The sequence below is a fragment of the Lissotriton helveticus genome, chromosome 6 (genome assembly GCF_964261635.1).
Source record: "Lissotriton helveticus chromosome 6, aLisHel1.1, whole genome shotgun sequence".
In the NCBI taxonomy this organism is placed as follows: Eukaryota; Metazoa; Chordata; class Amphibia; order Caudata; family Salamandridae; genus Lissotriton; species Lissotriton helveticus.
Genome location: NC_136067.1, coordinates 898,655,798 through 898,670,597, shown reverse-complemented (window position 1 = coordinate 898,670,597; position 14,800 = coordinate 898,655,798). Strand labels below are relative to the sequence as shown.

General features: G+C 46.6%; 1 protein-coding gene across 1 annotated transcript in view; it reads left to right on the top strand.

Moving 5' to 3' along the window:
- Positions 1 to 4,311: 4,311 nt before the first annotated feature.
- Positions 4,312 to 14,800, top strand: part of RWDD1 (RWD domain containing 1) — a 130,977-nt gene continuing 120,488 nt past the window's right edge. Inside the window, exon 1 of the mRNA XM_078648532.1 lies at positions 4,312 to 4,722. Coding sequence (XP_078504658.1) covers positions 4,650 to 4,722 — 73 coding nt within the window. The 5' untranslated portion in view covers positions 4,312 to 4,649. The remainder of the gene's footprint in view (positions 4,723 to 14,800) is intronic.

The window sequence follows — 14,800 nt, the reverse complement described above, 5'->3', positions numbered from 1 at the left end:
ATGGAGACCGACTAACCTGATTACAACAACAACAACACCAGGGGCAGAGTGTAAGTCTTAGAGGCCGGGCCCAGCCCAGCCTCCTTCGGCCCCTGACGGCCACAGACGGTCCCGCCCTTGTCCCGGGCTTCTCCCAGCGACGCTCCCGCGCAGCGGGGGCAGTGTCAGCTTTAAATAGGATTGGAGGTGCACAGGGGGCGTGTCCAGCAGGGAGAGCGGCCCAGGTGGAATCAATTGGGCACACAGGGACTCCTGGGATACGGAGTCCCTGTCTCAACGCTCGCAGCCCTGCTCCACGCTAGTTCAGCCCAAAAAAGTCCTCGTTGCCAGTCAAACCCCCAGACGACTCCCGTTGATGGTACTGCGCTGCGGGACCCGCGCAGCGGGTCCGGCGAGCAGAGAAGGGCGAACTGTTAGCAACCAGGGCAGGAAAGCAGCAAGCTGGGTCCAACCAAGCAGTCCAGGTGTCACGAAGAGAATCCCAACAGGGGAAAACAGGCAGCCGTTTTTAGGTCTGAAGGCGGGGGCGTGTCCAGCAGGGAGAATCAATTGGGCACACAGGGACTCCTGGGATACGGAGTCCCTGTCTCAACGCTCCCAGCCCTGCTCCACGCTAGTTCAGCCAAAAAAAGTCCTTGTTGCCAGTCAAACCCCCAGACGACTCCCGCTGATGGTACTGCGCTGCGGGACCCGCGCAGCGGGTCCGGCTAGCCGAGAAGGGCAAAACGTTAGCAACCAGGGCAGGAAAGCAGCAAGCTGGGTCCAACCAAGCAGTCCAGGTATCACGAAGAGAATCCCAACAGGGGGAAAACAGGCAGCCGTTTTTAGGTCTGAAGGCGGGGGGCGCGTCCAGCAGGGAGAGCGGCCCAGGTGGAATCAATTGGGCACACAGGGACTCCTGGGATACGGAGTCCCTGTCTCAACGCTCGCAGCCCTACTCCACGCTAGTTCAGCCCAAAAAAGTCCTCGTTGCCAGGCAAACCCCCAGACGACTCCCGCTGATGGTACTGCGCTGCGGGACCCGCGCAGCGGGTCCGGCGAGCCGAGAAGGGCAAAACGTTAGCAACCAGGGCAGGAAAGCAGCAAGCTGGGTCCAACCAAGCAGTCCAGGTATCACGAAGAGAATCCCCATTGCATCATCATTAATTGTACCGTGGGCCGCTGCAGCCAAGATAGAGCTGTAGCTGTTGAGTGCCTGCACCCTTTGTTACTTTGCATCATCTTGAATTGTCCCGTGGGCCGCCGCAGCCAAGGGGGAGCTGTAGCCGTTGAGTGCCCGCACCCTTTGCATCATCGTGGATTGTCTGGTGGGCCGCCGCAGCCAAGAAGGAGCTGTAGCCGTTGAGTGCCCACCCCCTGTGCTACTTTGCAACATCAATGACATCAATGATTTGGCCCGTGGGCTGCCGCAGTTAAGAGAGAGCTGTGGCCGCTGGGCGCCCGCACCTGGGGCAACGTTGCATCCTTGGAATTTACCCTGTGGGCCGCTGCAGCTGAGGGAGAACTGTTGCTGCTGGGCGCCCGCATCTTTTCACCCTTGTTGAGGATTGTCCCTATCGTTCTGTGGGCCGTCGCAGCTGAGAGCTGCTGCCACTGTGAGCCCACCACAGAGCTGCACGACGAGAGTCATTGCCCCCACCAGCCCGGGCCGCCGCAACCGCGTGTTGCTGCCGCTGAGCGCCCACCTGTCCCAGAGTGCCCGAATCATTGTGGGTGCACGCTGCGGACCTCAGCCTCCGAGCCTTGTGGTCGCAGGGTGTCCGCCTGTCACTGTCTCCTCTTCTTCGAGAAGCTGCGTGCTGGGCCCCCTCTCAACGACAGGTATCTGATGTGCACCGGGTTGCGAACTCAGTCAGTGTCACGCTTTAGTGAATACGCTATTGTCTTTTTGAGTCCCTACGGGTTGACATGAATTGCAGTTGTTGAAAACGCTTTGAGAGTTCTGAGTTAAACTGTTAGATAAAGATATTATTTTTTTATACCTACCTGAGTCAGTTTGTGGTGTCATTGCTGTTTTATTGTACGCGGTCATAAACGCTTCACACACTGCCTCTGAGATAGGCCTAACTGCTCGTGCTACGTTACCACAGGGTTAAGCAGGGGTTGTGACCCACTTGCCCTGACTTAGGAAGAAGGGTCCATATTTGGGTAGTGGCGCCAGCCAGTGCCAACTAGAGACCCCCATTTCTAACACTTTGGTCTTGTTGTATTCATTCAGATCCATACATTTAACCTGGTTAGGAATCCTTTTGTGCAGAGTTGTCAATGCTTTACTGTTTAATGTGTTACACAAATACTTTACACACTGCCTCTAAGTCAAGCATGACTGCTCTGTGCCAAGCTACCAGATGGTAGGCCCAGGATAATTTAGGGTATGCTTGTACCTTAACTTGACTAGGATTGTGGTAGCTGCTTTACCAGGGCTTACACCCCAGTTAACCAGTTAACCCACTTTCTAAAAATATCATGCTCTCTATTCCCCTAATCATTACAGGGCAGTGATTTTTGGGTTAATTCTATCAGAGCTAAATAGTACACTGTGCTAAATTCAATGATTACATGTTAATTTCCTCTGACCCAATAAATCTTTCTAAAGACAAGTACAAAGTTAAGGGAAGGTAGGGTATCATTTGGATATTAGCAAACGCAACAAGATGATGGATGGAGTGCTAAAACTTTCCAACCACTCGCCTCCAGTCAAGATATCTGGGTTTAATCCATTGTTCTTTTGCTCTCTATGCCACCCCAGTTTGGACCCAGCAATATGCAAATCAGTCTTCACTCTGCTCCTCACGGGAACATTCCAGCCCGAACTGCCAGGCCAGGTCCTCCCTGGACCAGAAACTTAGAACCTCCCTCTCTTCTACTGTTACCTCCCATGAGGACAGCCCCTCTTAAATGTGTCCTTACTCTTTAGGTTACATTAACAGTTAGTGAGCACTATTTAGTTAATTAAAGACTTGCGGAAGCATGCACGACATGATCCATGGGCGGCCACCGTATTTCTTTTCCATTTATTTACTTTTGTAACAATCGTTGCGTGCAGCACTTTAAACATCTGAAGCTACAACACAGCGTGCTGCCATTGCTACAAAAGTCAATAAATAGAAACAAACATTTGCAATGCAATAGGTCTCGCATTAGTGAAACTTTGAGCTATCGGCGTTGCTAATATTAATGCAATGGCAAAAGCTCAAATTGTCAGTGATGCGAGAGCTATTGCATTGCAAAGCCATAGCGGCACTCGTACTTAAGCTTTAAACATCTTAAGCTAAAGCAGGTGCCACGATTACTTCAAAAGTAAAGAAATAGAAAAAAAATTCCACCCAATTTTTTACTTTTGAAGCAATCGTGGCACCCGTGCTTTAGCTTAAGATGTTTAAAGCTAAAGCGCGGGTGCCCGGAATGTAACAAAAGTAAACAAATAGAAGAAAAAAACGGCAGCCGCACACTTGAATCAGGAGGGTTAGCATGTATGGAACAAGCGCTTCTATAACCAACATAGGGGTAGAAAGTACTATACAAATACCATAATACAATCCCTTTGTTCACCAATAGGAATGTCCTCCGGACATGGGGTGATGGGAAACAGTGAATACTTCTAAAGTCATGCTCAGAAATTATTGCTTTTAATAAATAGCACTCTGTGTAGACGTGTAGGTGGGAAATCCACAAACGTTAAATGACTGTAAATCTTACAAAGACTTATATTTCATTTGACATTTGTTGAGCGATTTACACGCCCAAAATTTCGATGATTCGGAACCTTTTTTCCAGCATACAGCACAAACCGTATCGACTCTAACTTAGCGCTGGGTCGGCAACTCATCTCTACACCTGACAGCTGAAGGCAACTGTCAGCGTACTAGTGTTGATCTTTTCTTCGTCTTACTGAAGACTGAGCATGCGCCAAAGTTCGATATTCAACACACCGCCCTCCCTTTTAAACCCGGTGTAAATCCATGTTAGCATAACGCACCTGACATTTTGGTTACCTGCTATCTGGCGGGTAACTAACTCTTCGCACTTACATAGGATTGCTCTGTTTTTATCCTTTCTACTGAATTAACTTTAACATATGGGTGTCTCAAAAACTAGAAAAGACTACTATACAAGTTTTTCAACGCACTCATGTTCTTATATAAAATGTTTTATCTTTGACTGATAACCTGAGTGTCTATTAAAACTTGTGCAGTTTAGCCCCCAGTCTTAGGGTTCCATGACGAAATCTTTCCATGCCAAAATGGCCGGCACATTCGCGTGCTGAACCTTTCTATGCCTTAGCTGCTCGAGGGAAGCGGGCCTCAAGGTGGGACCTTACTCCCTATTTGAGACACAACAAGTTCACCCCAGAAATATCGATTGTCTTTTTATGTCCCTAGACCACCTGTGAGGGCTTCGAAATTTTGTTTTATTTGTACAACAGTTTGTGACACACGAGTGGCAGGAAAACGGCATCCACGGTTACCAATCAGGTTGTATGGAATGTGACATACAAACCGAACCAGGCTAGGGCAATCGATGACCGAGTGGCGGATGGACCGCTTCGCCTATGCTGCCTGCTCGCTTTCCAGTCACGCTCTCCTCCGTGCGTAGCTGCCAGGCACCTCACCGCCTGCCTCGTGCCCCATGGACAGAGGCCGCAGACCATGACCGACTACCGGGAGGAACAGCGCAACGAGCTGGAAGCACTGGAGTCCATCTATCCGGACTCCTTTACAGGTAGGTGGATAGCCACACTTGTGCCCCGCAAAGACAGCGCAAGTTCGCTTGATGAACTCCATGGAGCATGACTGACAGTGAGTGGTCCATGGTTTATGTTTTCCTGCATTCATATGAAGTTAGACTATTTATGGGGAAGTCTGAAGTCGCCCGCAAATTGCACACTTCGACTGGCAGATCCGGACTGTATGAGTGTGTTTAGCCCCGTATTCTAATGGATACTCAACTCATTGGAGCTCTACTGCTGGGTGGGGGCTCCCAAAACATAGTGACACGCGTGCTAACTTGGTGCATGAAGCGAGGGCCAGTTCTACACGATGTTGCTGTCTGTCGCAGATCATTGTAGTGATCCGTGTGTCCAAATAATGACAGGTATGCATGGCAAATTTGTGTATTAAATGAGCTGCACATATCGGGCCATACATGTATGACTGTCCAAAACGAGTGTTTGTGTGTCTAACGAGACTGTGTGTGGGGGGTTACTGCGGTAATGGAATCTACAGCATATGTGACAAGCCATTGTGTTAAAGTAAGAATAAAACTACTACTGCTGTTTTGTTTTAATTGAAGTAAGTTGACATCAAACTTTTTCAATTAATGTATTCCCATTATTCGTGTAACCCACAAAAATCTGCAGTTACACACATGCTTAGTGTAAAATATCCTCATCCTCATCATGCTGGTTACATCTTTCTGGTTCCCATCCTCCTTTGATGGGCAGCTGTAGGCAATAGCGGTACATTTGAAAGAGCCAAATAAGCCTGCTTGAGTGGGCAGTGACCATAGCCCTTTGAGGACACCCAGTATTTGAAGAACTGCTTTTAATATGGATAAATGCTTTTCAAATGACAGGGTGCTTCACCCTGCGTAAGCTTCCTAGGGAAATCACTACTTACCAAAGGAAACCCAAGGTATAGAGTTGTGTGTTGTTGATGGAATTCCAGAACTTGACTATTTGATTAGGTAACCCAGAATCTTTTTGACTGTATTTGACATTGGTAGGTGAAGAGTGACGCCTGTGTAACTCAACACGTTGGCTGTAGCCAGAGAGGCTAAATAGTGTTTGATGGCCATCCATATGAGTTTCTTTCACTAAAGTGTTGGGTATTTTAGGGCTACTAGACAGAATGACAGCAACCCTTTATTGTAGACACAACAATCACATTAAAAAATGAATAGACATTCTGGTAAGAAGGCTTGTTTTTATTAGCTGTCCTCATAGTCATCACACGTAATCACAGTCTCTTGTGGCACTTTCCAGTAGCTCTCAGGCTGTTGAGAATTGTGAAAGAAATTTTCACCTAAAGAAGTCTGCCGACACAAGACTTCTCCTGGTTGATTTATGGTGTGGTGCAAGGGTGAGAGGATTACCAACTAGTCCGTGCTTCGAAAAATCTTAAAAACTTTACCAAACCTACAGATTTAGAAACTTAAAAAATCTACACAACCTAACTGTAATGCACTTGACCCACAAACGGGTGTCAAATTGTGTGATCCTATGCAAATATTTTAATTCAGTCACTTTTTCTTCATTATCACTTAGGAGAATTTTCAGCTATCGGAGTTCAGTATGCCTGCTGTACCAAAAAAACGTGTTTTATTTAATAGACTAAACATTTGCTCCATGTATAGAAATCTAGCCCACATACAGGGTACACATGATCCCTGACTTGCCTCTAAGTTCACTAATAGTATTGTCATAAGGCCGGCCAGTAATGTTTCTCAGTTCATGTTCATGTGAGTAATATGTGCTGAAGTGTATCTTGGTAAACACCAGATCCTTAGTAAAGCATAGTTTTGAGTGTGCTGAACTCTTAGTGCAACAAGACATAAAATTGGCCTTCACAGAAACCTGGATGGACGAGGCCTCCGGGCCGGACCTAGTGAATGCCACTTCCCTTGATTTTTTGTGTTATACCTTAAACAGGCTAACCGGAAGAGGAGGGGGGCTAGCAATAATTTATCTCAGAACTCTCAAAATAGCGTTTGAGACAGCCAATAACACGGCTTGCGAATCGCTCTCGTTCAATGTTGGACTATCACCCCACCACTCCTTTAAGGGCATACAAATGTACCCACCATCAGGATCTAGAACTTCATTTTTAACCTCACTTGGTATTTTACTTGAAGAATGTCACTTGTTCCGATTCATTTACCATTCTGGGGGACTTTAATTTCCATCTGGAAGTTCCCATGGATCCGTATACGAGAGCCCTGCTAGATATGATGGGTAGCACTGATCTGGTCCAACTTGTGAATGAGCCCACCCATACGGCAGGACATACTTTGGATGTTTGTTTTTTTCCAACCATCCGTATTTAACTTGCACAGGAACAATGCTTTCGATCTGACTGACCATGCAGTCTTATTTGAAGTAACCACCCCAGTTGATCACAATAAAGTCGGGAGCTCTATAAACCAGTTAAAGACCAGGGCCTGGAACAGAGTGGTGAGGTCAGAACTGCTTAGTGCCACCCAGAGGCCATTGCCCACAAGGGTGGAGGCCGCCACCAGATGGTATACTTAGTGGGTTGAGACAGCCTGCAAAAAGTTAGCCCCGGCTAAACTTGTGCATCCCAAACAATCTTTACCAACTGCACCCTGGTACCCAGAGGATCTTAGAAATAAGAAACTAACCTGTTAATGGTTAGAACACAACTGGCGGAAAAAAATACACCGCAGCTGAGAAAGAAGCCTTTAAACAAAGCCTTACCATTTACAAACAAGCCGTATTTAATGCAAAAAAGCTATTTTTTATAAATCAAACGAACTTAACAAAAAAGTCCTCTAAAGAACTTTCTAAAACCGTATCTAAGCTGGCCACCCCAAGCCTACCTAAAGTGCGAAGCAAGTCAAGAATTGAGTGAAGATATTGCCAGGTTCTTCCAAAACAAGGTGGAAGCTATTTTCTCAGCCTTCAACCAACTCCCACAAGGGGGTATAGGACATTTGATGACTGGAGCTAAGCAAGCCATAGGGGCCTGTCCCATACTTGAGAAATGTGTCCCACTTTGTATAATTGATATAAAGTTGCCTCTGAGCTCAAGGCGGGATCTCTGTACGTCCCTCGTCCAGTGTCAGGGGCCAATCTAGCCCTGGAACCTATTTCTACCGCACTTACATCAGTTTTCAATGCCATGTTCGAAGCAGGAGATTTCCCTAGCCTTTGGAAGATGGCCTCAATACTCCCACTACTGAAAAAACACAATCTGGATCCATTGGATCCAAATAACTTTAGACCTGCTGAGTGCCTTTTCTCAATGAGAATAGGCTACTGGATCCCACTCAGTATGGTTTCAGAGTAGGGCACAGTACTGAGGCTGCCCTGATAAAATCAACGGAAGAAATTAGGAAAGCCCTGGACCAATGAGGTGAGGCTGCCCTCATTGTGCTGGATCTATCCGCGGCCTTCGACACGGCTCATCATGACCTCCTATAGACCGTTTTGTTGGAGTATGGAGTCAAGGGCAAGGCATTGATGCTGTTAAAAGCTTTTTTAACTGATAGAACATAAACCGTGTCCTTAGGGAAGTTCTACTCTAAACCTTTCTCTTTATAGTGTGGAGTGCTGCAGGGATTGTCCCTTAGCCCTACTCTCTCTTAATGTTTATGTGGCACCTCTGGCCCCCCCTGATCAGATCCCATGGATTTAGTCTTACCTCCTATGCTGATGACACACAAAATGTAGTGTCACTGCTACTGGTACAAGAAGTAGGGATGAGCAAGAGGTTTTATGACTGCATGGGAGCAGTCACAACTTGGATGACACAGAATTGCCTTACATTAAACTCAGGCAAAATTGAGATCCTCTTGTTTCTGTAATAAGGCCAACTTCTGGTCCCCAGAATGGAGGCCATCAGATATGGGTACCCTCCTGAATGCTACATGGAAGGCAAAAAGTCTGGGTGTTATGGTGGATGATAGTTTGAGCTTTGAAGACCAGATAAACCTCACAACCTCAGCCACCTTTCACTCCCTTAAATTGCTTTAAAAGATCAAACCTTTCCTGCCAGAAGACAGTTTACGGACGGGCGTCTCATCCCTTATTTATCACAGCTGCCTTATTGCAACAGGCTATACTTAAATATCCAGGAGCAGGACTTAAATGAACTACAGATCCTGCAAAATGGGGCAGGAAGACTTGCGACAGATACTCCCACATTTGTATCTGTCTCCAAGGAAATTCAAAGACTACAGTGGCTGCCTATCAGGAAACGGGTGCACTTTAATTCTCTATGTATTGTCTTCAAAGCACTACATGGTCAGGGCCCTGAATTCTTGACTCGCCAGTTTCAATGATACACTGCCAAAAGAACTTTGCGCTCACTAGGAGCCAAACTAGTGAGCGTACCGCCCACAAAGAAGGCTACGTGGAGGGGAAAAGTTTCATTTCAGGCTTGAAATGCCATCTGTTGGAATCTGAGGAACTCCACTGACCTCCTCGCATTCAGGAAGGAACTTAAAACTTGGCTATTTAACCTATAGAATCCCTCAGCTACAACTTCTTGCAACCTTGATCTCAGTAGAGTTAAGCTACTAGCGTCAGGACACCCTCGGGTACCCGTGCACTAAAAAAATATAATTAACATGTTTAAAAACTCTCACTTTAAATAAAGGCGTTACCAAAGCATGATGTGCTTGTGCACTTTCATTTATAGATAGCACATTTTCCATTGAAATTGTAGTGTAGTTCCTATAGTCCCAATCGGCTCTGCGCATTGGAATAATATCTTCAGTAGTGTAGACGTAGGACTGAGGTTAACTAGGTCTCTACTGACTATATTAGACTTAAGTGTTTGCCAGCTAGCTCAGAGTTCACTAGAAACTTTCTCGAATAAGCGAGGAGGAGTTTAACCTCCCTGGATAGACAAGAAGGGATTTAGTTTCTGACAACCATAAAACATGACAACTTTGCTCTCCCTGAATAAGAGTGTATCTCTAGAGTCGTGTGAAAACAAAAGACAGCTATTTCACTCAGTCAAAGGTGCGTACTTAGTTTCACCAGATTGCAGAGAAAAAGAGAGACGGGCGTTTTCAATAAAAGATGTTATTTATTGAGCAGTCTCTTTCCTCATACAAGAGAAATGAATTGCTACAACTGCAATACTTATAGTAAAGTAAAGTGCATACAGTAAAAGCAGGAGTATGAAATAATACTGTAAAAGCATGGATATGGTTTCTTAGCCATATGATACTTTAAAATGGATAAAATAGATACATACATATATACATTGACTAATCGTACTCAACTGGTGCTTCTAACTACGCCTACCCCGGTGTACCTGACCTAAGCCTAATACGTGGGAAGGAGTAAGTAAGTAGCAGTTAAGTTAAGTTTGTTTTGCCAAGAATCTGACTCAAGAATTCTCTGTAAGGGTTTAGTCAGTTCAGTACCTGGGTATTAGAAGGCAGGAGGGCTGGTATCTCTCTCTCAGGACTCGATATCCCAGTCACCCGCAAGGGTAGGCTGGAAACGCCGGAGGCTGGATTTCTCGGCAAGAGAAAAGACAGCGTCTTTCTCAGCGCGTCAAAAGGGAGGGGCAGCGTCCGTGGGCTCTCGCATCAGCTGGGCTCTTCGGAAGTAGTAGCTGCTCTGCTCCAGGATTACCACCGTGTGTTTGCTTAAGGCAGCGTTGGTATATTTATACCTGAAAGGTGCCGGGCTTGACGTAAGGATGGACATAAGACGTCAATAAAGATGTCACTAAGAACTGGTCGTTCTTACAGTGCTTTACAGGAGTTCTTGGACGAAATCAAAACAAAAGCAGCGGGGATTTCCCAGGTTGCTGGAGGCTTGGATTTGTTTAAGAACTCTGTGTGCTTTCTAGTGGGCTGGAGGAGTAGGCTGGCTTAATGTGACAGCATGCGCTATGACCGAATTATGAAAAGGGTTTCTATGCCGTTGTAGGGATATTATTGATTTATAACCAGACAAAGGCAAAGAATAGGAATATTGATTCAGGTACCTAGATAAACACACTACAAAATGACCACAAATCTTCCTACTGACATGCAGTATTACTGATAAAACTATATTGCGTACAAACGATAATGTGTAGAAATCGTGTTTCAGCAAATATTTACCATTTGCACATCAATAAGTTCAGTGTTCTAAATTATTTTGATTCTATTAACATTTTTGTGTTCATCTTAAGAATGACAAAAACATGCTTTTCAAACTGTTGCTATATTTTGAAATAGTTGTACAGTGTATTTCCCTGCTATTTACATTTGTGTTAGATAAAGCATTTTTTACCTTTTATTACACGCTCACTGTACCACTGCACGATTGTCAGACAGTTAATTTTACAAAATTCTCCTACTATGTAGTCAGCGAAAGAAAAGTAAACTCCAGTCTCCTGGATAAAATAAGCAGCAATTTGAACGAAGACATATTCTGACATTTAACCGCTGTCTTTTGAACGCACAGTAAATGTGACAAGATAAAAACAAGATTTAAAGGCATTTTTATTAGTTGTTCACTTTCTGAATGAACTGGACACCTGTATTTTGCCAGCTCAATCTGTTGCCAGAATGGATGAATAGGCCCTGAAAATAGCTTTCTCTGATAAAATATGACTCACCATAGCTAGTGGGCGAGTACATTTTTCAAGACTTGTAGTCTAACATTGCTGAAGTTCCTGCCATGTCAGCTTTTTAGGAAGGGACAGCATATAAGAAGTCACTGGATCTGGTGTGGGGGGTGGGGGGGGGGTGGTCCTTATGAGGTATGATTTCATTATTAAGTTGATAAGTATCCACAGGAACCTGTACTTGAGCATTAGTATTGGAAGGGTTATGCTTCTTGTCCACGTCTACTTTCCTCCACAGTTCTCTTTTCCATAGGAAAATTGTCATTAAACTCCTCATTTTATTTACAACCCTACTGTGTCTATAATATGAACACTCCTTAAGCACAACTCCTTGGTGTCTGTGGTTTTGTTGTTGTAAAAGCTCCGCCTAAAGTTCCAATTAACAAACGGAATTGGTAGGTGATATGGTAAATCTTATATAAAATATTTGCTTCTCGATCACTAATGCAATCTAAAGAACTAATACATCACATAATGTTTTGGATCCTATAAATGTTCCTTACAGCCTTTCAGAATGTCAAAGCAATGGTATGTTGTTATATTTATTTTTTATATAGTGTATGTAACTACTTTGTCTGTTAGGGCTTTGGTGCAGAGTTTGTCTGCGGTTGTTTGTTTGTTGACTGAAGTGGGTGTTCTGTGGTGGGATCATGCTGAAGAAGTTTTATAGAGTGCACGATTGTCCAAAAGGATACCCTGGCACTTACAAGAATAGATGGGATTTTTTCAAGGACAGACGAAGATGACCGCAAAAGATAGGGTGGGGATCAGTACCATGAATTGCATGGTTACATGCAACAGATCACTTTGAACAAGGAACGTTTTTCAATCAGTAGCCACTGCAATCTAGTCAAAGTGTCTGAAACCAAAGAATGCCAAGATAGATAGAATTGGAAGTGAACTGCAGTATTTTGAACAAGTGGAAATTGCACTTTAAAGTACAATGGAAGGCCCCAAAAGAATGATTTCCTGTAATCGAGTTAGGAAAACATTACTTCCTTGGTTATGTTTTTTTCAGGATCACAAGAAGAAAGAGAAGGATTTTTCTGAGGAGTCGCAATTAGTGGGAGTAAGCATCAAATAAGTGAGATGCATGTAAAAAAAGGAGAGAAAAGAATTGATGCGAAAACTAAAATTGCAAACTGTAGATTAAGGAATAGGACCAATTTCAGATGGCCACCAGTTGGAATACAAGATGAAGGGTGTGCCACCAAACCGCTGGACTTTGGATTTATCCAAATTATGTTCAATCCAGTTGGTGTCCATCCAAGTAGCAATGCTAGGAAGGCAAAGCCTAAAACAATCAGTGCTGGTTGGTAGTGATTGTTGAGTCCACGAAGTAACTGATTATAATCTGCATAGGACGTAAACTGAAGTTTGAAAGATTTAATTAGATGTGCCAAAGGGACGATGTAGATATTTAAAAGACAAATACGTGATGTAGATATTAAATAGCGGAGGTCTTAAAGGTGAGCAGCCATGTCACATAAAAGACGCTTGAATTTGAAAGAAAAAGGTGCGAGATACATGGCCTCATACGACTAATTAGGATGATGAGAACCAGCCAAGATAGGTCCATGGATTCCAATTTTGATGAAGGCAGTGAGTCACCAAAGAATAGGGCACCAGATTAGATGCATGGCTTGATCCAGTATGATCAGTGTTGCATTGCTGCCCTCATCCAGGATCATATGCAGATTGCTGGATACCTCAAGTAGGGCCATTGTAGTATTGTGATGACAGAAATTGGATTGGGAAGTATCCAAGATGGAGTGATATGCAAGATAAGAGAGGTGTCCATTGGTATGTTTTTCTCGAAGCTTGGAAGCATAAGCAACAAGCATTGAAAATGCAATAGGTCTCGCAATAGAAGAGTTTCACATTTTTCGTTTTGCAAATGGATGAGTGGCGTTGCGTGGATGAGTGGCGTTGCGTGGATGAGTGGCGTTGCGTGGGTGAGTGGCGTTGCGTGGGTGAGTGGCGTTGCGTGGGTGAGTGGCGTTGCGTGGGTGAGTGGCGTTGCGTGTGTGGCGTTGCATGTGTGAGTGGCGTTGCATGTGTGTGTGGCGTTGCGTGTGTGTGTGGCGTTGCGTGGGTGAGTGGCGTTGCGTGTGTGGCGTTGCATGTGTGAGTGGCGTTGCATGTGTGAGTGGCGTTGCATGTGTGAGTGGCGTTGCATGTGTGTGTGGCGTTGCGTGGGTGAGTGGCGTTGCGTGGGTGAGTGGCGTTGCGTGGGTGAGTGGCGTTGCGTGGGTGAGTGGCGTTGCGTGGGTGAGTGGCGTTGCGTGGGTGAGTGGCGTTGCGTGGGTGAGTGGCGTTGCGTGGGTGAGTGGCGTTGCGTGGGTGAGTGGCGTTGCGTGGGTGAGTGGCGTTGCGTGGGTGAGTGGCGTTGCGTGGGTGAGTGGCGTTGCGTGGGTGAGTGGCGTTGCGTGTGTGAGTGGCGTTGCGTGTGTGAGTGGCGTTGCGTGTGTGAGTGGCGTTGCGTGTGTGAGTGGCGTTGCGTGTGTGAGTGGCGTTGCGTGTGTGTGTGTGGCGTTGCGTGTGTGTGTGTGGCGTTGCGTGTGTGTGTGGCGTTGCGTGTGTGTGTGGCGTTGCGTGTGTGTGTGGCGTTGCGTGTGTGTGGCGTTGCGTGTGTGTGGCGTTGCGTGTGTGTGGCGTTGCGTGTGTGTGTGGCGTTGCGTGTGTGTGTGGCGTTGCGTGGCTGAGTGGCGTTGCGTGGTGGCGTTGCGTGTGTGTGTGGCGTTGCGTGGCTGAGTGGCGTTGCGTGGCTGAGTGGCGTTGCGTGGCTGAGTGGCGTTGCGTGGCTGAGTGGCGTTGCGTGGCTGAGTGGCGTTGCGTGGTGGCGTTGCGTGTGTGAGTGGCGTTGCGTGTGTGAGTGGCGTTGCGTGGCTGAGTGGCGTTGCGTGGCTGAGTGGCGTTGCGTGGCTGAGTGGCGTTGCGTGGCTGAGTGGCGTTGCGTGGCTGAGTGGCGTTGCGTGGCTGAGTGGCGTTGCGTGGCTGAGTGGCGTTGCGTGGCTGAGTGGCGTTGCGTGGCTGAGTGGCGTTGCGTGGCTGAGTGGCGTTGCGTGGCTGAGTGGCGTTGCGTGGGTGAGTGGCGTTGCGTGGGTGAGTGGCGTTGCGTGGGTGAGTGGCGTTGCGTGGGTGAGTGGCGTTGCGTGGGTGAGTGGCGTTGCGTGTGTGAGTGGCGTTGCGTGTGTGAGTGGCGTTGCGTGTGTGAGTGGCGTTGCGTGTGTGTGTGTGGCGTTGCGTGTGTGTGTGTGGCGTTGCGTGTGTGTGTGGCGTTGCGTGTGTGTGTGGCGTTGCGTGTGTGTGTGGCGTTGCGTGTGTGTGGCGTTGCGTGTGTGTGGCGTTGCGTGTGTGTGGCGTTGCGTGTGTGTGTGGCGTTGCGTGTGTGTGTGGCGTTGCGTGGCTGAGTGGCGTTGCGTGGTGGCGTTGCGTGTGTGTGTGGCGTTGCGTGGCTGAGTGGCGTTGCGTGGCTGAGTGGC